This window comes from Anomaloglossus baeobatrachus, chromosome 12, assembly GCF_048569485.1.
Source record: "Anomaloglossus baeobatrachus isolate aAnoBae1 chromosome 12, aAnoBae1.hap1, whole genome shotgun sequence".
Classification (NCBI taxonomy): domain Eukaryota; kingdom Metazoa; phylum Chordata; class Amphibia; order Anura; family Aromobatidae; genus Anomaloglossus; species Anomaloglossus baeobatrachus.
The window spans coordinates 142,523,891-142,548,253 of NC_134364.1; the positions used below are offsets into that span (position 1 = coordinate 142,523,891).

General features: G+C 52.3%; 1 protein-coding gene across 5 annotated transcripts in view; it reads left to right on the forward strand.

Moving 5' to 3' along the window:
* The first annotated feature begins 4,759 nt into the window (after nt 1-4,759).
* The window catches only part of GON4L (gon-4 like), a 34,456-nt gene continuing 14,852 nt past the window's right edge, over nt 4,760-24,363 (forward strand). For 4 of the 5 annotated variants that reach the window (XM_075330182.1, XM_075330183.1, XM_075330180.1 and 1 more), the window contains exons 1-3: nt 4,760-4,864; nt 8,583-9,064; nt 9,140-9,238. In XM_075330182.1, the coding sequence (XP_075186297.1) occupies nt 8,893-9,064; nt 9,140-9,238 (271 nt within the window). In that variant the 5' untranslated portion in view covers nt 4,760-4,864; nt 8,583-8,892. The remainder of the gene's footprint in view (nt 4,865-8,582; nt 9,065-9,139; nt 9,239-24,363) is intronic. The other variant, XM_075330179.1, reaches the window with a different exon arrangement.

Here is a 24,363-nt window from a genome sequence, read left to right on the forward strand (position 1 = left end):
ATGGGTAGTTCGTGAGTGAGTAGTTCAAAATGAACTACTCTTCAGAGTGAACTAGTTCATGTAGTCACATCCTGACAGAGATTAGTTCATTATGAACTAAACAGCAGTGTGAGGAGACAGAGATCCTCTACAGCTCCAGGAGGCTCCTGCCCTCACACTGCTCTTTATAGCTCCTGATGCTGGAAAAGGAGGTAGTAACACTCTACCACACATCAAATACACATATAATAGTAATATTAATAAAAACTGAAATTGCACAGTAGACAGACGCAGCTCATATGTGTGTATGAGAGAGAGAGAGTGTGTGTGTGGTTCATGCCCCTCACCTGTCTGTGTGATAGGATAAGCCTCCTGTAGAGGATCAGCCTCCTGTAGAGGACCAGCCTCCTGCAGAGGATCAGCCTCCTGTAGAGGACCAGCCTCCTGTAGAGGATTAGCCTCCTGTAGAGGATTAGCCTCCTGTAGAGGATCAGCCTCCTGTAGAGGATCAGCCTCCTGTAGAGGATTAGCCTCCTGTAGAGGATCAGCCTCCTGTAGAGGATAAGCCTCCTGTAGAGGACCAGCCTCCTGTAGAGGATCAGCCTCCTGTAGAGGATCAGCCTCCTGTAGTCTAGAAGATCAGTCTTGCTAAAATCTTTACCACTGGCTCCTGTTCTGTTCTCAAAATGGTGGCTGCTGAACTGCTCCTCAGCTCCCTCATACACATTCATTATAAGTCAGTACTCTACACTACCACATGGGGCGCTGCTGGGCTCAGTCATCAGACTGAACTAGGCTGTCCTGATTCATTCTCAGTAGAACATTCAGTTCAGCAGCTCATATAGTTCATTTAGTTCACAGGTCACATGATGCGTTTCCTGTCCGCTCCTCACAGGAGAGAAATACTGAACTAAATGAACTAATCTTTTCAGTGAACTAATCACCAAAATGAACTAGATTTCCCATCACTAATATATATAATACTAGAAGGTGGCCCGATTCTACGCATCGGGTATTCTAGAATTTACGTATTGTGTAGTTCATGTATGATTTTTGTTATATATATATATATATATATATATATATATATATATATATAGATGTTGTTGTGTGTAGTTACCAAGTGTTTGTGTAGGGGCTGTACATGTTCTGGGTGTTGTCTGGGTGTGACGGGGGGTGAGAGCGGTGTTTTATGTGTGTTGCGTGTGTTGCGTTGTTTGTGGAGCGCTGTGTGTCTGTAGCGTTGTGTGTGTGTTGCGCGGTTTGTGTGTGTGTGGTGTGTTTTGGGGGGAGGTATGTTTTGTGCAATGTGTGTGTTGTGCGGTATGTGCGTATATTTGTGTGTGCCGCGGTGTTTGTGTGTTGGGTGCTGTGTGTGCGCAGCGTTGTCTGTGTGTGTGGGTGTCTGTGTAGGGCAGTTGTTTGTGGTTCCCAGTGTGTGTGTGTGTGTGTGATGTGTGGTGTGTGGTGTGTTGTGCAGTGCGCGCGCGCGCGTGTGTGTGTGTGTGTGTGTTTTGGGGGGAGGTGCGCACTCCCAAACGTGCTCCATCCCCCATGCAGCGCACTCCCCATCATGCTCCATCCCCCATGCAGCGCACTCCCCATCGTGCTCCATCCCCTATGCTGCGCACCCCCCATCGTGCTCCATCTCCCATGCTGCGCACTCCCAAACGTGCTCCATACGCCATGCTGCGCACTCCCAAACGTGCTCCATCCGCCATGCTGCGCACTCCCAAACGTGCTCCATCCGCCATACTCCGCACTCCCCATCGTGCTCCATCCCCCATGCAGCGCACTCCCCATCGTGCTCCATCCCCTATGCTGCGCACCCCCTATCGTGCTCCATCTCCCATGCTGCGCACTCCCAAACGTGCTCCACCCGCCATGCTGCGCACTCACAAACGAGCTCCATCCCCCATGCTGTGAACTCCCCATCGTGCTCCATCCCCGATGCTGCGCACCCCCCCATCATGCTCCATCCCCGATGCTGCGCACCCCCCCATCATGCTCCATCCCCCATGCTGCACCAGCATCAGCCTCTCTGCCCCCAGCATCAGCTTCTCTGCCCCCAGCATCAGCCTCTCTCCTCCCAGCATCAGCCTCTCTCCTCCCAGCATCAGCCTCTCTCATCCTAGCATCAGCCTCTCTCCTCCCAGCATCAGCCTCTCCTCTCTGTCCCCAGCATCAGCCTCTCTCCTCCCAGCCTTCCCCAGCATCAGCCTCTCTCCTCCCAGCCTCCCTCCTCCCACCCTCCCCCAGCATCAGCCTCCCTCTCCCAGCCTCCCCCAGCATCAGCCTCCCCCAGCATCAGCTTCTCTTCTCTCAGCCTACCTCTCCCAGCCTCCCTCAGCATCAGCCTCCCTCTCCCAGCCTCCCCAAGCATCAGCCTCCACCAGCATCAGACTCTCTCCTTCCAGCCTCCCCCAGCATCAGCCTCTGCCAGCATCAGCCTCTTTCCTTCCAGCCTCCTCCAGCATCAGCCTCCCTCTCCCAGCCTTCCCCAGGATCAGCCTCTCTCCTCCCAGCCTCCGTACTCCCAGCCTTCCCCAGCATCAGCTTTCCCCTCCCAGTCTCCCTCAGCATCAGCCTTCCCCAGCATCAGCCTCTCTCCTCCCAGCCTCAGCCTCTCTCCTTCCAGCCTCCCCCAGCATCAGCCTCTCTCCTTCCAGCTTCCCTCAGCATCAGCCTCCCCTTCCCAGCCTTCCCGAGGATCAGCCTCTCTCCTCCCAGCCTCCTTCCTCCCAGCCTCCCCCTCCCAGCCTCCCTCAGCATCAGCCTTCCGCTCCCAGTCTCCCCCAGCATCAGCCTCCCCAAGCATCAGCCTCCACCAGCATCAGCCTCTCTCCTTCCAGCCTCCCCCAGCATCAGCCTCCTCTTCCCAGCCTTCCCCAGGTTCAGCCTCTCTCCTCCCAGCCTCCTTCCTCCCAGCCTCCTTCCTCCCAGCCTCCCTCAGCATCAGCCTTCCGCTCCCAGTCTCCCCCAGCATCAGCCTCCCCAAACATCAGCCTCCACCAGCATCAGCCTCTTTCCTTCCAGCCTCCCCCAGCATCAGCCTCTCTCCTTCCAGCCTCCATCAGCATCAGCCTCCCGTTCCCAGCCTTCCCCAGGATCAGCCTCTCTCCTCCCCGCCTCCTTCCTCCCAGCCTCCCTCAGCATCAGCCTTCCCCTCCCAGTCTCCCCCAGCATCAGCCTCCCCAAGCATCAGCCTCCACCAGCATTAGCCTCTCTCCTTCCAGCCTCCCCCAGCATCAGCCTCCCCAAGCATCAGCCTCCACCAGCATCAGCCTCCCTCGTCCCAGCCTCCCCCAGCATCAGCCTCCCCCTCCCAGCCTCCCCCAGCATCAGCCTCTCTCCTCCCAGCCTTCCCCATGATCAGCCTCTCTGCTCCCAGCCTCCTCCAGCACGCCGTGCTCCTCTGCCGACACTCACACACCCGATCGCATCCACTCACACACACCCGATCGCATCCACTCACACACACCCGACCGATCGCATCCACTCACACACACCCGATCGCATCCACTCACACACACCCGATTGCATCCACTCACACACACCCGATTGCATCCACTCACACACACAGACACTGACGATATCGCACATACGCGCTGATACTCACAACATCCGGACATACCACATGCCTCTGGCCATGTGATCCTCCGTCAGGTCCTGGAAGATCACAACAGCACAGTATCGAGGCCGAGAAGCAAGCGATATCGCCGGATGCTGTGAGTGTGTGGATGCGATGTGTGTGTGAGGTGTGTGTGAGGTGTTTGTGAGAGTGAGTGCGATCTGATGTGTGTGTGTATGCGTGTGTGTGTGCTGTTATGTTTGTGCGTGTGGAAGTCACGCCGCTGCAGGACCTTGATTTACTGGTAACTATGCAAGCATGGTTACCAGCGCAACACGTCCCCCGCTCGCACGGGAGCCAACACCAGCATACGGCGGCGGCGTACGCTGATGTGGGCTCCCGTTGGTGAGGGGGGAAAGGGGGGGAGTACAGTACTCACCTGGGATTCGTGGCTCCGTGACCGTGTCAGTTCGGGCAATGCGGGGGGGGGGGCGAGAGCTAACGTCTATTGCGTGAGGGGGGCGGGGCGTGGCGTGGGCGAGTTGCCAATGCCTGCAGGGTGACGGGGCGAGAGGCCAATCTGTGGGGGGGGGCAGAGCCTGGGCGAGCGGCTGGCCAATCCGTGTGGGGGCGCAGCTGGGGCGAGAGGCCAATCCGTGTGGGGGGGCGGGGCCATGGCGAACCCAGCGGCCAATCAGCTTTGTGTCACCGTAAGGACATGTCACGGTGACACAATGTCACGGTGACACAATTTTGGAGCATGACAGACAGAATAAGGCAATTATATATATAGATGTGTGTGCATTTATGTGTATGTGTATATGTATGTATATATATATATATATATATATATATATATTATGAGGAGCTGTCTAGGTTGGAGTTGATTTTTTGAGGGAGAGAGATCCTCAAAAGATGAACTCCATTCTCGTCACCTCGGTACAGAGCCATCTACTGTGGAGTTGCTAAAACGAGGGCCTCAAAACCTCAGCTCCATTGTAGTCACGACACTACGTGTAGAATGGAGGGGCTAAAATGAGGATCACAAAAAATCACCTCCATTCTAGACGCAACCGTGCACGTGCACACACATCAACTGCTGGGCGGAGCCTCCCAAAAGACACGTGACCTTACAGAGCCCTGACACTCCGCCTCCTACACACTCCGCCCACTGACGCCATCTGTTCTGAGAGGAGAGGGAAATGACGTTTACAGCGCGATCTCACTTCCGGGGGCGTGGTCTCTTAGTAACGTTTTCACCGGAATGGAGAATAGCGGGAAACACCGGTAGTCATGTGACCATGAGCGAGACACGTAAGAAAATATACGGGGGATATACGGGGTATAGTATAGATGTGTATATATTATACGGGGGATATACGGGGTATAGTATAGATGTGTATATATTATACGGGGTATAGTATAGATGTGTATATATTATACGGGGGATATATGGGTGTATATATTATACGGGGGATATACGGGGTATAGTATAGATGTGTATATATTATACGGGGGATATATGGGTGTATATATTATACGGGGGATATACGGGGTATAGTATAGATGTGTATATATTATACGGGGGATATACGGGATATAGTATAGATGTGTATATATTATACGGGGGATATACGGGATATAGTATAGATGTGTATATATTATACGGGGGATATACGGGGTATAGTATAGATGTGTATATATTATACGGGGGATAGTATAGATGTGTATATATTATACGGGGGATAGTATAGATGTGTATATATTATACGGGGGGTATACGGGGTATAGTATAGATGTGTATATATTATACGGGGGATAGTATAGATGTGTATATATTATACGGGGGGTATACGGGGTATAGTATAGATGTGTATATATTATACGGGGGATATACGGGGTATAGTATAGATGTGTATATATTATACGGGGGATATACGGGGTATAGTATAGATGTGTATATATTATACGGGGGATATACGGGGTATAGTATAGATGTGTATATATTATACGGGGGATATACGGGGTATAGTATAGATGTGTATATATTATACGGGGGATATACGGGGTATAGTATAGATGTGTATATATTATACGGGGGATATACGGGATATAGTATAGATGTGTATATATTATACGGGGGATATACGGGGTATAGTATAGATGTGTATATATTATACGGGGTATAGTATAGATGTGTATATATTATACGGGGTATAGTATAGATGTGTATATATTATACGGGGGATATATGGGTGTATATATTATACGGGGGATATACGGGGTATAGTATAGATGTGTATATATTATACGGGGGATATATGGGTGTATATATTATACGGGGGATATACGGGGTATAGTATAGATGTGTATATATTATACGAGGGATATATGGGTGTATATATTATACGGGGGATATACGGGGTATAGTATAGATGTGTATATATTATACGGGGGATATACGGGGTATAGTATAGATGTGTATATATTATACGGGGGATATACGGGGTATAGTATAGATGTGTATATATTATACGGGGGATATACGGGATATAGTATAGATGTGTATATATTATACGGGGGATATACGGGGTATAGTATAGATGTGTATATATTATACGGGGTATAGTATAGATGTGTATATATTATACGGGGTATAGTATAGATGTGTATATATTATACGGGGTATAGTATAGATGTGTATATATTATACGGGGATAGTATAGATGTGTATATATTATACGGGGGATAGTATAGATGTGTATATATTATACGGGGGATAGTATAGATGTGTATATATTATACGGGGGATATACGGGGTATAGTATAGATGTGTATATATTATACGGGGGATAGTATAGATGTGTATATATTATACGGGGTATAGTATAGATGTGTATATATTATACGGGGATAGTATAGATGTGTATATATTATACGGGGATAGTATAGATGTGTATATATTATACGGGGGATAGTATAGATGTGTATATATTATACGGGGGATAGTATAGATGTGTATATATTATACGGGGATAGTATAGATGTGTATATATTATACGGGGGATAGTATAGATGTGTATATATTATACGGGGGATATACGGGGTATAGTATAGATGTGTATATATTATACGGGGATAGTATAGATGTGTATATATTATACGGGGATAGTATAGATGTGTATATATTATACGGGGATAGTATAGATGTGTATATATTATACGGGGGATAGTATAGATGTGTATATATTATACGGGGATAGTATAGATGTGTATATATTATACGGGGGATAGTATAGATGTGTATATATTATACGGGGGATATACGGGGTATAGTATAGATGTGTATATATTATACGGGGATAGTATAGATGTGTATATATTATACGGGGGATAGTATAGATGTGTATATATTATACGGGGGATAGTATAGATGTGTATATATTATACGGGGGATAGTATAGATGTGTATATATTATACGGGGGATAGTATAGATGTGTATATATTATACGGGGATAGTATAGATGTGTATATATTATACGGGGGATAGTATAGATGTGTATATATTATACGGGGGATAGTATAGATGTGTATATATTATACGGGGTATAGTATAGATGTGTATATATTATACGGGGATAGTATAGATGTGTATATATTATACGGGGGATAGTATAGATGTGTATATATTATACGGGGGATAGTATAGATGTGTATATATTATACGGGGGATATACGGGGTATAGTATAGATGTGTATATATTATACGGGGGATAGTATAGATGTGTATATATTATACGGGGGATAGTATAGATGTGTATATATTATACGGGGGATATACGGGGGATAGTATAGATGTGTATATATTATACGGGGGATAGTATAGATGTGTATATATTATACGGGGGATATACGGGGTATAGTATAGATGTGTATATATTATACGGGGGATAGTATAGATGTGTGTATATATTATACGGGGGATAGTATAGATGTGTGTATATATTATACGGGGGATAGTATAGATGTGTGTATATATTATACGGGGGATAGTATAGATGTGTGTATATATTATACGGGGGATAGTATAGATGTGTGTATATATTATACGGGGGATAGTATAGATGTGTGTATATATTATACGGGGGATAGTATAGATGTGTGTATATATTATACGGGGGATAGTATAGATGTGTGTATATATTATACGGGGGATAGTATAGATGTGTGTATATATTATACGGGGGATAGTATAGATGTGTATATATTATACGGGGGATAGTATAGATGTGTATATATTATACGGGGGATAGTATAGATGTGTATATATTATACGGGGGATAGTATAGATGTGTATATATTATACGGGGGATAGTATAGATGTGTATATAATTATATACGGGGGATAGTATAGATGTGTATATATTATACGGGGGATAGTATAGATGTGTATATATTATACGGGGGATAGTATAGATGTGTATATATTATACGGGGGATAGTATAGATGTGTATATATTATACGGGGGATAGTATAGATGTGTATATATTATACGGGGGATAGTATAGATGTGTATATATTATACGGGGGATAGTATAGATGTGTATATATTATACGGGGGATAGTATAGATGTGTATATATTATACGGGGGATAGTATAGATGTGTATATATTATACGGGGATAGTATAGATGTGTATATATTATACGGGGGATAGTATAGATGTGTATATATTATACGGGGATAGTATAGATGGGTATATATTATACGGGAATATATGGGTGTATATACGGGGTATAGTATAAATGTGTATATGGTATACGGGTTATAGTATAGATGTGAATGTACGGGGTCACATGGTATGGATGTGTATATATTATACGGAGGATGTACGTGGTTGAATGGGATGGATGTGTATATATTTTTCGGGGGATATGGTATGTGTATGAGTACACAGATGTATATAGTTGGTGTGTGTTCCTTGTGGATGAGTCTGGTGTCCTGACCTCCCTTTCTGGGTCTCCTTGCAGTCAGTGATGGAGGACCGGCCAAGCGTTGACCCTTTTGCTGATCTCTGGACTCGGGGCACCTTTGGGTCCTGCTACTAGTTTGACTTCCCGGACATGTCATGGCTTTTCCTTTGACTCACTTTTATCTGTACAGAATCCGCTAAGTGAGGCAGGTTTATCCAGGAGTGAGTATTCCAGAAGACCCTCCAGAAATAGCCCCCACTAATAGAGCACCACCGGATCCTTCTTTCAGTGCTTTAATAAAAGGCGACCCCATTGTTTTTCCCCAACATCGTGGTTTATTCCAGACTCTGTACAGAGACCCGCTGACATGGATCCTTCGAGAATAACAGTCAGTGACCACACAACGTGTGCTGTGGGTTTACAGCCGCCCTCTGATTCAGGGCTTGGGGTTACTGATGCCAGTGACACCAGGATCAGTGCAGCGTCTGACGCCGGAGGCAGCAGGATCACCAGTGCCGAGCTGGAGGGAATCCATGCTGGTGAGTATATATACATATACAGCTAGCTCCTGTATACTGTAGATGCCTGGTATTTACACATCGTTGTGCTCCTAGGTGGCCAACCTCACCCTGATATAGAGGTTGGCTGCGGTGTCTGCCCACTTGTTTCTCTGCACCAGGAGGAGGATCATGCAGAGCTGGTGATCCCTTATGGTAAGTAATCTCATAGTGTATGTATAGTACATAAAGTCTTAGGGACTGATTTTACCGCTGTCTGGGTGGTTGGTAGTCCTGGAATGCTGCTCCCCATTTCCCAGGGAGTTGGTGGTCCTGGGATGCTGCCCTTCCTCCTCCTCTGTAGTCCTGGGGTTCTTTTCTTATTTCTTTTTCTTCTTTTTGTTGAGCTAGGAATATGGGAACTGACGTTTCTTCAACTTTCTTGATCATCCTCGTTACACAGTGAAAGACACAACAAACAATAATAGCTGCAACAATTAAGACAACAAGGATCATTATGCCTATCTGAGCCAGGCATCTCTGCCATCCCTTCATCCACCAAAAGTTTTGGTCCCAGGGATCTTCTCCACCTGAATTATTTTTAATTCTTTTTGTAGAGAAGCTAGCTTTTCTTTGTCGCTCCATTGGGAGACCCAGACAATTGGGTGTATAGCTTCTGCCTCCGGAGGCCACACAAAGTATTACACTTTAAAAAGTGTAACCCCTCCCCTCTGCCTATACACCCTCCCGTGCATCAGGGCTCCTCAGTTTTGTGCTTTGTGTTGAAGGAGGCACACATTCACTCAAGCTCCCATTTTTGTCAGCAGCAGCTGCTGATTGTATCGGATGGAAGAAAAGAGGGCCCCCACAGGGCCCCCGGCATGCTGCCTTCTCACCCCACTAAGTCGGCGGTGCTGTTAAGGTTGAGGTACCCATTGCGGGTACAGAGGCTGGAGCCACATGCCGTTTTCCTTCCCCATCCCTTAGAGGCTCTGGGAGAAGTGGGATCCTATCCGGTCATCCATTCACTGGGACCGGGCTCCCTCCGCAGCCCCTGTGGGAATCTGCCGGACAGGAGACTTGGTATCATCAGGGACAGGCCCTGCATCTAAAGGTACTCTGTGTCCCCATGGGGACGGTGCATGGAGCGCTTGTGTCACAGACGCTGCAGCGGCTGCTGTTTTTTTGTGACGACCGGGACTACCGCGCCTGTTTGCCGGCCGCGGTATTAAATTTAGTCCCCGGCTTCTGCGGCCTAGTACTATAACTCCCGCCCCCGGGCCTGCCAGTCAGGGGTAAGGGCGGGACGGTCGACCTGACGTCGACAGTGAGGGCTGGAGCATACTTTAGGTGTCCTCCTCCCCCCTCACTAATCACTGAGGGGCACCAGATTCCCGCACTTTATTAGTCGCCGCCCACGGCTCCCTCCTCCCCTGAGAGCTCCGGCAGCCATTTTTACAATTCACATTCTGCCGGTGGAGGATTTCATGAACGAGCTCTACAACACTGGGAGGCCCAAGGCAGGTAATCTGGTGGACACACAACCGCTTGGGCGGTCGGTAAGCCACACCGGTCACCCGGTGCTGGTCCCCCTAGGGTGCCGAAGTGTGTGTGTGTGTGTGTATGTATGTATGTATGTATGTATGTATATGTATGTATGTATATGTATGTATGTATATATATATATATATATATATATATATATATATATATATATATATATATATATATATATATATATATATATATATATATATATATATATATAATTTGTATACATTTTCTCTGTTCGGCCGCATTGTTTTGCCTTTGGCTATATACCCTCAGTGATCACTCTCCTAGGAGACAACAGCATGTCGTCCACAAGGAGCAAGGGTGCCAAGACACAGGGTAATTTTGCAACCTGTACCTCTTGTGCGGCTATGTTACCTGCAGGTTTCACCTACCCTCACTGTGAACAATGCTCGGCCCCTGTTGCACTCACTCAGCCGGAGCCTCGGGCACTGGTGGGACCCTCGGCTCAGGTAGAACCGCCGGCTTCCCCTGTTCAGGTGGCAGGGACAGAGTTTGCAGTTTTGGCTGAGAAACTCTGAGTCGCTTTCACAATCCATGGCTCAGTCTATGGACAGATGGTCTGCTAAGATACTAGAAGCCTTGCAGTCCAGATCGGTTCTTACACAGGCCCCGGGCACTGTGCGATCATCGCCCCCAGGCCCCTCTCGGTCTGCGCCGCAGCGTGCTCCTGGGGTGACCCCTAGATCTCACGGGGAGGACTCCTGCACGGACCGCAGTCCCAGACCGGCTAAGCGGGCTCGCTGGGAATCTTCCCCGACTTCATAACGCTGTTCGGGGTCTCAGCTTGAGGACTCTCTGGAGGATGAAGCGGATGTCGCAGCTCGGGGCTCTGACCCTGACGTTGCTCTCAATCTGGATACACCTGAAGGGGACGCCATAGTAAATGACCTTATAGCGTCCATCAACCAGGTGCTAGATCTTTCTCCCCCAACTCCAACTATAGAGGAGTCGGCTTCGCAGCAGGAGAAACACCAGTTTAGGTTTCCTAAACGTACACGGAGTGCTTTTTTCGATCACTCTAACTTCCGAGATGCTGTCCAGAAGCACAGAGCATTTCCGGACAAGCGCTTTACTAAGCGCCTTATTGACACACGTTACCCCTTCCCCTCTGACGTAGTTAAGGGTTGGGCTCAATGTCCCAAGGTGGATCCTCCAGTCTCTAGACTGGCGGCTAGATCTGTTGTTTCAGTGGCAGATGGTTCATCGCTCAAGGATGCCACTGACAGGCAGATAGAGCTCCTGATGAAATCCATCTATGAAGCCACAGGCGTGTCTTTTGCCCCAGCCTTTGCAGCCGTGTGGGCACTCCAAGCTACCTCAGCTTGTCTGTCTGAGATTAATGCGGTCACACGTACCTCTGCTCCGCAAGTTGCGTCTCTGACTTCTCAGGCGTCGGTATTTTCATCCTACGCCATGAATGCCGTCCTGGACTCTGCTAGCCGTACAGCGGTAGCGTCCGCCAACTCGGTGGCAGTCCGCAGGGCCATGTGGCTACGCGAATGGAAGGCAGACTCTGCTTCCAAGAAATTCTTAACCGGTTTGCCATTTTCGGGCGACCGATTGTTTGGCGAGCGATTGGATGAAATTATTAAGCAATCCAAGGGAAAGGACTCGTCCTTACCCCAGTCTAAACCAAACAGACCTCAGCAACGGAAAATTCAATCGAGATTTCGGTCCTTTCGGCCCTCAGCTAGGTCCCAATCCTCCTCGTCCAACAGGCCACAGAAGGGCCAGAGGAACTCCTCTGCATGGCGGTCTAAGTCACGTCCTCCAAAGACCGCCGGAGGCACTGTCTCCAAGGCGGCCTCCTCATGACTTTCGGCCTCCCCAAGCTGCATCCTCGGTCGGTGGCAGGCTCTCCCGCTTTTGCGACGCCTGGTGGCCACATGTCCAAGACCGATGGGTGAGAGACATTCTGTCTCACGGCTACAGGATAGAGTTCAACTCTCGTCCTCCGACTCGTTTCTTCAGAACATCTCCGCCCCCCGAGCGAACCGATGCACTTTTTCAGGCGGTGAACACTCTGAAGACAGAAGGAGTTGTGATCCCCGTTCCCCTTCAGGACCGTGGTCGCGGTTTCTACTCCAACTTGTTCGTGGTGCCAAAAAAGGACGGATCATTCCGTCCCGTTCTGGACCTCAAACTGCTCAACAGACACGTGAGAACCAGGCGGTTTTGGATGGAATCTCTCCGCTCAGTCATCGCTTCGATGTCCCAGGGAGACTTCCTAGCATCAATCGACATCAGGGATGCTTATCTCCATGTGCCGATTGCACCAGAGCATCAACGCTTCCTGCGTTTCGCCATCGGGGACGAGCACCTTCAGTTTGTGGCACTGCCTTTCGGCCTGGCTACAGCCCCACGGGTCTTCACCAAGGTCATGGCATCCGTTGTGGCGGTCCTACACTCTCAGGGCCACTCGGTGATCCCTTACTTAGACGATCTCCTAGTCAAGGCACCCTCCAGGGTGGCATGTCAACACAGCTTGACTGTTGCTCTGGAGACTCTCCAGAGGTTCGGGTGGATCATCAATTTCCCAAAGTCAAAATTGACACCGACCCAATCACTGACTTACCTCGGGATGGAGTTTCATACTCTCTCAGCGATAGTCAAACTACCGCTGGACAAACAGCGTTCGCTGCAGACAGGGGTGCACTCTCTTCTTCGGGGCCAGTCACACCCCTTGAGGCGCCTCATGCACTTCCTGGGGAAGATGGTGGCAGCAATGGAGGCAGTCCCCTTTGCGCAGTTTCATCTGCGTCCACTCCAATGGGACATTCTCCGCAAATGGGACAGGAGGTCGACATCCCTAGACAGGAACGTCTCTCTTTCCCTGGCAGCCAAAACCTCTCTTCAGTGGTGGCTTCTTCCCACTTCTCTGTCGAAGGGAAAATTCTTCCTGCCCCCATCCTGGGCTGTGGTCACGACGGACGCGAGTCTGTCAGGGTGGGGAGCGGTTTTTCTCCACCACAGGGCTCAGGGAACCTGGACTCCGACAGAGTCCTCCCTTCAGATCAATGTTCTGGAGATAAGGGCAGTGTATCTAGCCCTAAAGGCGTTCCATCGGTGGCTGGAGGGCAGGCAGATCCGCATACAGTCGGACAACGCCACGGCGGTCGCGTACATCAACCACCAGGGCGGCACGCGCAGCCGTCAAGCCTTCCAGGAAGTTCGGCGGATTCTGCTGTGGGCGGAGGCCACAGCCTCCACCATCTCCGCAGTTCACATCCCGGGCGTAGAAAACTGGGAAGCAGACTTTTTCAGTCGCCAGGGCATGGACGCGGGGGAATGGTCTCTTCACCCAGACGTGTTTCGAGAGATCTGTCGCCGCTGGGGAACGCCGGACGTCGATCTCATGGCGTCACGGCACAACAACAAAGTCCCGGCATTCATGGCACGGTCTCAAGATCACAGAGCTCTGGCGGCGGACGCGTTAGTTCAGGATTGGTCGCAATTTCGACTGCCTTATGTATTTCCCCCTCTGGCGATGCTGCCCAGAGTGCTGCGAAAAATCAGGTCCGACTGTCGTCGCGCCATTCTCGTCGCTCCAGATTGGCCGAGGCGGTCGTGGTACCCCGATCTGTGGCACCTCACGGTGGGTCAACAGTGGGCGCTCCCAGACCGCCCAGACTTTCTGTCTCAAGGGCCGTTTTTCCATCTGAATTCTGCGGCCCTCAACCTGACTGTGTGGCCATTGAGTCCTGGCTCCTAGCGTCCTCAGGGTTATCTCAAGATGTCATTGCCACTATGAGACAGGCCAGGAAACCAACGTCCGCCAAGATCTATCACAGGTCTTGGAGGATCTTCTTATCCTGGTGCTCTGATAAGGGTTTTACCCCCTGGCCGTTTGCCTTACCCACTTTTCTTTCCTTCCTTCAATCTGGAATGGACAAGGGTTTGTCTCTCGGCTCTCTCAAGGGACAAGTATCGGCGCTATCCGTATTTTTTCAAAAGCGTCTAGCCAGGCTTCCGCAGGTCCGCACGTTCCTGCAAGGAGTTTGCCACATAGTCCCACCTTACAAGCGTCCGCTGGAACCCTGGGATCTTAACAGGGTGCTAACGGCTCTTCAGAAACCACCTTTCGAGCCGCTGCGGGATGTCTCTTTATCACGTCTTTCGCAGAAGGTGGCATTTCTAGTGGCAGTTACATCGCTCCGTAGAGTGTCGGAGCTAGCAGCGCTGTCATGCAAAGCCCCTTTCCTGGTTTTTCACCAGGATAAGGTGGTTCTGCGTCCGGTCCCGGAATTTCTCCCTAAGGTGGTAACCCCTTTTCATCTCAATCAGGATAACTCCTTACCTTCATTTTGCCCTCATCCAGTTCACCAATGTGAAAAGGATTTGCACTCGTTGGATCTGGTGAGAGCACTCCGGCTCTACGTGGCTCGCACGGCGCCCCTGCGCCGTTCAGATGCGCTCTTTGTCCTTGTCGCTGGCCAGCGTAAGGGTTCGCAGGCTTCCAAGTCAACCTTGGCTCGGTGGATCAAGGAACCGATTCTTGAAGCCTACCGTTCTTCTGGGCTTCCGCTTCCTTTGGGGCTGAAAGCCCATTCTACCAGAGCCGTGGGTGCGTCCTGGGCATTGCGGCACCAGGCTACGGCTCAGCAGGTGTGTCAGGCGGCTACCTGGTCGAGTCTGCACACTTTCACGAAACACTATCAGGTGCATACCTATGCTTCGGCAGACGCCAGTCTAGGTAGGCGAGTCCTTCAGGCGGCGGTTGCCCACCTGTAAGAGGGGGTCGTTTTCGACTCTTTTTATCGAGGTATTCTTTTACCCACCCAGGGACTGCTTTTGGACGTCCCAATTGTCTGGGTCTCCCAATGGAGCGACAAAGAAGAAGGGAATTTTGTTTACTTACCGTAAATTCCTTTTCTTCTAGCTCCTATTGGGAGACCCAGCACCCGCCCCTGTTCCCTTCGGGCTGTTTGTTCTTTTGTGTACACATGTTGTTCATGTTGAATTGTTCTTTTGGTTCATGGTTTTCAGTTCTCCGAACATCCTTCGGATTGAATTTACCTTAGACCAATTTATAAGTTTCCTCCTTCCTGCTTTTGCACCAAAACTGAGAAGCCCGTGATGCACGGCAGGGTGTATAGGCAGAGGGGAGGGGTTACACTTTTTAAAGTGTAATACTTTGTGTGGCCTCCGGAGGCAGAAGCTATACACCCAATTGTCTGGGTCTCCCAATAGGAGCTAGAAGAAAAGGAATTTACGGTAAGTAAACAAAATTCCCTTCTTTTATGGCTACTGTGACCTTCCCGGTGGGACCCGTTTTATCTGGAATATAGGTACAACACGCGGACTTCACCGTTTTACAAACACCTCCTTTCTCTGCCAGTATCATGTCAAGGACCATCCTGTGTTGAAACGCCATTATTGATGTAGGGCCTAGCTCGTCTGCCAAACCTTGAAGATCTTCTCTAGTGTAATTGACAAATCTTTGTTGGTTATAGTAGATGTGATGCATCCAGTCTATATTTTTATTTATGGTAATTAGAGGTAGTATGACTCAAAACCTGCTTTGACTTGATATCTGGCTTTAAATTCTTCTGGTACCCCCCCTTGGGACCCCTATAGCATCGATATAAACATGGGGGTGAAAACTGCCTTTGGGTTCGGGATGTGTAGATCTTCTGAGGTTAGGGCTTCCTCACCTTCTGCTGCTATGTGGAAGGGCATTATGGCTTTGGCTAGTGTGCATTCCCCCATCCATTCACCTTCTAAATGAGTTCTAATCTTCATGTCCCCTCATATCCAGAAGACTTCAGAAATGGACTGGGTCTGGTTGATCAGGTCCTCTCGGGTGGCATTACTATATCTGGTGCAATATCCCTCTGAAATTGCCCACAAATGTGTTCCCCTCAGTGCTAGTATAACAGGTGTATTTTCCTGGGTATATGGTGATGCCTTGACCCGGGTTAGGTGTTTCTGTGACTATGGGGTACTTCTTTTTCCAGTTTTCACAATTTAATTCACTAAGGGATTTGTTAGTGAACAGACTCTGGAAACATTTTTCCACATCTTGGGGGAGATCTAGAGGGACAGATCCTAGGTGGGGTCTCGCCCCTCCACAGACAAAGCAATTAGATTTATTATATTAATTGGCCGTATATTTAATCCACTTCATCCATTGATCTCAGTGTACCCTGTTTCAACAGCAAGAATATCTTCAAATGTAGGGTTTGCAATGGCCATCATTTTATTACGTTTTTGAATACGGAACATTAGTGAGTTTGAGTGTGTATTTCTATCTTTTGTCGACATTTCTCTTATGTCCGCTAATCTGAACACCCCTAGATGGGCACAACTAGCACACCCACCATATACATGTGTACCCAGCAGTTGGGTGCCTTTGTCGCCTGGTTGAGGGTTCTCCAGGTTAAGGACTAGGGGATTGCATTAGCCGATGGTATCACAGGGCTTGAGGACTTTTGTACGAGAGAGTGTCATCCTGTTGAGTAGGGGTTTGCCATGGGAATCTAGTTTATTTAGGACTGTTTTCGGTCTACACCCCCAATCTTCACCTGTGTTCCAATCGACCGCCCTCCATGAACTACATGTTTGTCCCCACCCATCACCCGTAACACATACAGTACAGACCAAACGTTTGGACACACCTTCTCATTCAAAGAGTTTTCTTTATTTTCATGACTCTAAAAATTGTAGCTTCACATTGAAGAAATCAAAACTATGAATTATCACATGTGGAATGAAATACTTAACAAAAAAGTGTGAAATAACTGAAAATGTCTTATATTCTAGGTTCTTCACAGTAGCCACCTTTTGCTTTGATTACTGCTTTGCACGCTCTTGGCATTCTCTTGATGATCTTCAAGATGTAGTCACCGGAAATGGTCTTCCAACAGTCTTGAAGGAGTTCCCAGAGATGCTTAGCACTTGTTGGCCCTTTTGCCTTCACTCTGCGGTCCAGCTCACCCCACACCATCTGAATTGGGTTCAGGTCTGGTGACTGTGGAGGCCAGGTCATCTGGCGTAGCACCACATCACTCTCCTTCTTAGTCAAATAGCCCTTACACAGCCTGGAGATATGTTTGGGGTCATTGTCCTGTTGAAAAATAAATGATGGTCCAACTAAACGCAAACCGGATGGAATAGCACGCTGCTGCAAGATGCTGGTTCAGTATGCCTTCAATTTTGAATAAATCCCCAACAGTGTCACCAGCAAAGCCCCCCCCCCCCCCCACACACCATCACACCTCCTCCTCCATGCTTCACGGTGGAACCAGGCATGTAGAGGCCATCCGTTCACCTTTTCTACAAAGACACGGTGGTTGGATCCAAAGATCTCAACTTTGGACTCCTCAGACCAAAGCACAGATTTCCACTGGTCTAATGTCCATTCCTTGTGTTCTTTAGCCCAAACAAGTCTCTTCTGCTTGTTGCCTGTCCTTAGCAGTGGTTTCCTAGCAGCTATTTTACCATGAAGGCTGCTGCATAAAGTCTCCTCTTAATAGTTGTTCTAGAGATGAGAAGGTGTGTCTGAACTTTTGGTCTGTAATGTATATATTGTTGTCCTGAACTTAGCAGTGCCGGTAGACTCATTGAGGAGGGTGATGAAGCCCATTAAGTGTCACACTGTACTACATCACAATAATCGAATGTAAAAGAAGCAACATGTGTAGTGGTGTTATACCAGAACGTAATCACCCCCCTGCTTGGGTGATCGCGGTCTTTTGTGTTCCTACAAAGGAGTGTAGAACGGCGTAACACATAAGGTAAAAGATATGTGGCATTATGCAGAGACTCTGATGGAGGCGTGAACTTCTTGCAGTGGGAGGCGTGTATCCACGTTGATCTTTCTTCAAGTTTGACGGAAGTGGGAGTAGTCAGGAGCACTTGGTAAGGACCCCAGTCTCAGCTCCAGGGACGTCTTTCTGGTGAACTTCTTTACCAGCATGTAGTCACCAGGTTGGAAATAATGGACACCTTCACTGGAATCTGGATCTGGAATGGACGATGAAACTCGTGCATGTGTTACTGAAAAATTCTTTAGTAAGGGGCAACAACATAATTCACAAGAGTATCGCTTTATAAATCTAGCTGTTGTGGGAAGTATTATTTGTGGCCCCACAAAAAGAATCTCGTATTGTGTAAGTTTAGTGGGACCCCTTGGAGTGTTTCAGACTGAATATAAGGCAGTAGGCAACATGTCTATTCAGGGAAGTTTGACCTCCTAACTAGCTTTCAGTATTTTGTTTTTCAATGTACCATTAAGTCTTTCTACTTTTTCACTGCTCTGATAATGATACGGGGTGTGTAGACCCAAATCCGCTTTGTCTCCTCCTCCTCCTGGGCCGGTGCCGTGATGCGCTTCGTCTCCTCCTCCTCCTCCTGGGCCGGTGCCGTGATGCGCTTCGTCTCCTCCTCATCCTCCTCCTGGGCCGGTGCCGGGATGCGCTTCGTCTCCCCTTCGTCTCCCCTTCCTGAGCCGGTGCCGGGATGCGCTTCGTCTCCTCTTCCTGGGCCGGTGCCGGGATGTGCTTCGTCTCCTCCTCCTCCTGGGCCGGTGCCGTGATGCGCTTCGTCTCCTCCTCCTGGGCCGGTGCCGTGATGCGCTTCGTCTCCTCCTCATCCTCCTCCTGGGCCGGTGCCGGGATGCGCTTCGTCTCCCCTTCCTGAGCCGGTGCCGGGATGCGCTTCGTCTCCTCTTCCTGGGCCGGTGCCGGGATGTGCTTCGTCTCCTCCTCCTCCTGGGCCGGTGCCGGGATGTGCTTCGTCTCCTCCTCCTCCTCCTCCTCCTCTTCCTGGGCCGGTGCCGGGATGCGCTTCGTCTCCTCCTCCTCCTCCCTTTCTGGGCTGGTGCCGTGATGCGCTTCGTCTCCTCCTCCTCTTCTTGGGCCGATGCCGGGATGCGCTTCGTCTCCTCCTCCTCCTCTTGGGCCGGTGCCGGGATGCGCTTCGTCTCCTCCTCCTCCTCTTGGGCCGGTGCCGGGATGCGCTTCGTCTCCTCCTCTTGGGCCGGGGCCGGGATGCGCTTCGTCTCCTCCTCCTCCTCAGGGCCGGTGCCGGGATGCACTTCACCCTCCTCCTCAGGGCCGGTGCCGGGATGCACTTCACCTTCCACCGCTTTCTCTGGGCCATTCCTGGGATGCGCTTCACCCTCCTCCTCTTCCTCTGTGCCAGTCCCGAGATGCGCTTCACCCTTCTCCTCTTCCTCTGGGCTGTTCCTGGGATGCGCTCCACCCTCCTCCGCCTCCTCTGGACTGTTCCTGCGATGCGCTCCACCCTCCTCCGCTTCTTCTGGTCCGGTCCCAGGATGCGCTTCACCCTCCTCCTTTTCCTGTTATGCGCTACACCCTCCTCCTCTTCCTCTGTGCTTTTCCTGTTATGCGCTACACCCTCCTCCTCTTCCACTGGGCTGTTCCTGCGATGCGCTACACCCTCCTCCTCTTCCTCTGGGATGTTCCTGGGATGCGCTACACCCTCCTCCTCTTCCTCTGGGCCAGTCCCGGGATGCGCTTCACCCTCCTCCTTTTCCTGTTATGCGCTACACCCTCCTCCTCTTCCTCTGGGCTTTTCCTGTTATGCGCTACACCCTCCTCCTCTTCCACTGGGCTGTTCCTGCGATGCGCTACACCCTCCTCCTCTTCCTCTGGGCTGTTCCTGCGATGCGCTACACCCTCCTCCTCTTCCTCTGGGCCAGTCCCGGGATGTGCTTCACCCTCCTCCTCTTCCTCTGGGCTTTTCCTGTTATGCGCTACACCCTCCTCCGCTTCCTCTGGGATGTTCCTGGGATGTGTTACACCCTCCTTGTCTTCCTCTTGACCGGTCCCGGGATGCGCTTCACCCTCCTCCTCTTCCTTTGGGTCGGTGCCGTGATGCGCTTCGTCTCCTCCTCATCCTCCTCCTGGGCCGGTGCCGGGATGCGCTTCGTCTCCTCTTCCTGGGCCGGTGCCGGGATGCGCTTCGTCTCCTCTTCCTGGGCCGGTGCCGGGATGCGCTTCGTCTCCTCTTCCTGGGCCGGTGCCGGGATGCGCTTCGTCTCCTCTTCCTGGGCCGGTGCCGGGATGCGCTTCGTCTCCTCTTCCTGGGCCGGTGCCGGGATGCGCTTCGTCTCCTCTTCCTGGGCCGGTGCCGGGATGCGCTTCGTCTCCTCTTCCTGGGCCGGTGCCGGGATGCGCTTCGTCTCCTCTTCCTGGGCCGGTGCCGGGATGCGCTTCGTCTCCTCTTCCTGGGCCGGTGCCGGGATGCGCTTCGTCTCCTCTTCCTGGGCCGGTGCCGGGATGCGCTTCGTCTCCTCTTCCTGGGCCGGTGCCGGGATGCGCTTCGTCTCCTCTTCCTGGGCCGGTGCCGGGATGCGCTTCGTCTCCTCTTCCTGGGCCGGTGCCGGGATGCGCTTCGTCTCCTCTTCCTGGGCCGGTGCCGGGATGCGCTTCGTCTCCTCTTCCTGGGCCGGTGCCGGGATGCGCTTCGTCTCCTCTTCCTGGGCCGGTGCCGGGATGCGCTTCGTCTCCTCTTCCTGGGCCGGTGCCGGGATGCGCTTCGTCTCCTCTTCCTGGGCCGGTGCCGGGATGCGCTTCGTCTCCTCTTCCTGGGCCGGTGCCGGGATGCGCTTCGTCTCCTCTTCCTGGGCCGGTGCCGGGATGCGCTTCGTCTCCTCTTCCTGGGCCGGTGCCGGGATGCGCTTCGTCTCCTCTTCCTGGGCCGGTGCCGGGATGCGCTTCGTCTCCTCTTCCTGGGCCGGTGCCGGGATGCGCTTCGTCTCCTCTTCCTGGGCCGGTGCCGGGATGCGCTTCGTCTCCTCTTCCTGGGCCGGTGCCGGGATGCGCTTCGTCTCCTCTTCCTGGGCCGGTGCCGGGATGCGCTTCGTCTCCTCTTCCTGGGCCGGTGCCGGGATGCGCTTCGTCTCCTCTTCCTGGGCCGGTGCCGGGATGCGCTTCGTCTCCTCTTCCTGGGCCGGTGCCGGGATGCGCTTCGTCTCCTCTTCCTGGGCCGGTGCCGGGATGCGCTTCGTCTCCTCTTCCTGGGCCGGTGCCGGGATGCGCTTCGTCTCCTCTTCCTGGGCCGGTGCCGGGATGCGCTTCGTCTCCTCTTCCTGGGCCGGTGCCGGGATGCGCTTCGTCTCCTCTTCCTGGGCCGGTGCCGGGATGCGCTTCGTCTCCTCTTCCTGGGCCGGTGCCGGGATGCGCTTCGTCTCCTCTTCCTGGGCCGGTGCCGGGATGCGCTTCGTCTCCTCTTCCTGGGCCGGTGCCGGGATGCGCTTCGTCTCCTCTTCCTGGGCCGGTGCCGGGATGCGCTTCGTCTCCTCTTCCTGGGCCGGTGCCGGGATGCGCTTCGTCTCCTCTTCCTGGGCCGGTGCCGGGATGCGCTTCGTCTCCTCTTCCTGGGCCGGTGCCGGGATGCGCTTCGTCTCCTCTTCCTGGGCCGGTGCCGGGATGCGCTTCGTCTCCTCTTCCTGGGCCGGTGCCGGGATGCGCTTCGTCTCCTCTTCCTGGGCCGGTGCCGGGATGCGCTTCGTCTCCTCTTCCTGGGCCGGTGCCGGGATGCGCTTCGTCTCCTCTTCCTGGGCCGGTGCCGGGATGCGCTTCGTCTCCTCTTCCTGGGCCGGTGCCGGGATGCGCTTCGTCTCCTCTTCCTGGGCCGGTGCCGGGATGCGCTTCGTCTCCTCTTCCTGGGCCGGTGCCGGGATGCGCTTCGTCTCCTCTTCCTGGGCCGGTGCCGGGATGCGCTTCGTCTCCTCTTCCTGGGCCGGTGCCGGGATGCGCTTCGTCTCCTCTTCCTGGGCCGGTGCCGGGATGCGCTTCGTCTCCTCTTCCTGGGCCGGTGCCGGGATGCGCTTCGTCTCCTCTTCCTGGGCCGGTGCCGGGATGCGCTTCGTCTCCTCTTCCTGGGCCGGTGCCGGGATGCGCTTCGTCTCCTCTTCCTGGGCCGGTGCCGGGATGCGCTTCGTCTCCTCTTCCTGGGCCGGTGCCGGGATGCGCTTCGTCTCCTCTTCCTGGGCCGGTGCCGGGATGCGCTTCGTCTCCTCTTCCTGGGCCGGTGCCGGGATGCGCTTCGTCTCCTCTTCCTGGGCCGGTGCCGGGATGCGCTTCGTCTCCTCTTCCTGGGCCGGTGCCGGGATGCGCTTCGTCTCCTCTTCCTGGGCCGGTGCCGGGATGCGCTTCGTCTCCTCTTCCTGGGCCGGTGCCGGGATGCGCTTCGTCTCCTCTTCCTGGGCCGGTGCCGGGATGCGCTTCGTCTCCTCTTCCTGGGCCGGTGCCGGGATGCGCTTCGTCTCCTCTTCCTGGGCCGGTGCCGGGATGCGCTTCGTCTCCTCTTCCTGGGCCGGTGCCGGGATGCGCTTCGTCTCCTCTTCCTGGGCCGGTGCCGGGATGCGCTTCGTCTCCTCTTCCTGGGCCGGTGCCGGGATGCGCTTCGTCTCCTCTTCCTGGGCCGGTGCCGGGATGCGCTTCGTCTCCTCTTCCTGGGCCGGTGCCGGGATGCGCTTCGTCTCCTCTTCCTGGGCCGGTGCCGGGATGCGCTTCGTCTCCTCTTCCTGGGCCGGTGCCGGGATGCGCTTCGTCTCCTCTTCCTGGGCCGGTGCCGGGATGCGCTTCGTCTCCTCTTCCTGGGCCGGTGCCGGGATGCGCTTCGTCTCCTCCTCCTGGGCCGGTGCCGGGATGCGCTTCGTCTCCTCTTCCTGGGCCGGTGCCGGGATGCGCTTCGTCTCCTCCTCCTGGGCCGGTGCCGGGATGCGCTTCGTCTCCTCCTCTTGGGCCGGTGCCGGGATGCGCTTCGTCTCCTCCTCTTGGGCCGGTGCCGGGATGCGCTTCGTCTCCTCCTCTTCCTCCTCTTCCTCCTCTTCCTCCTCTTCCTCCTCTTCCTCCTCTTCCTCCTCTTCCTCCTCTTCCTCCTCCTCCTCCTCCTCCTCTTGGGCCGGTGCCGGGATGCGCTTCGTCTCCTCCTCCTCCTCCTCCTCTTGGGCCGGTGCCGGGATGCGCTTCGTCTCCTCCTCCTCCTCTTGGGCCAGTGCGGAATGCGCTTCTGTGACTGGGTATGCGACAGCAGGCAGGGACACCAGGCCAATAAACAGCCAACAAGTTTTATTGAGGCAGGGAGCATTGAACATCCAATATCAATATTGTTCTTTATTGTCCACAATGAGTCCTCAAAAAGTTCCTGGGGCGCCACCCGGCAATCCGATGCCAGAGAACACGTAGAAGTAATCCTTGTAAGAAGTCAAGGGATCCAACAGATGAGGGACACAACCCAATCCTATGTGACCGCTTCAATAAATCCACACATGGGTGCCAGTGACTGTGGATCCACCCCTGGAGGGGAAGGGTTCACACCCACTTTTGAGTATGTGGCTATCTACGGAGAAGTCTCCAGAAGCTCATGGCTCCATTGTCTCCCACAGGCCTGTCTATTAGTCACCTCCAGCTGAGAAGAACAAAAACAGCAAAGCAACCTACATGACCCGATATGGCATAGAGTACATGAATACAGGCCGGGGGGAGGAGGGACACACCGCCACAGCTTCGTCTCCTCCTTCTCCTCAGGGCCGGTGCCGGGATGCACTTCACCCTCCTCCTCAGGGCCGGTGCCGGGATGCACTTCACCTTCCACCGCTTTCTCTGGGCCATTCCTGAGATGCGCTTCACCCTCCTCCTCTTCCTCTGTGCCGGTCCCGAGATGCACTTCACCCTTCTCCTCTTCCTCTGGGCTGTTCCTGGGATGCGCTCCACCCTCCTCCGCCTCCTCTGGACTGTTCCTGCGATGCGCTCCACCCTCCTCCGCTTCCTCTGGTCCGGTCCCGGGATGCG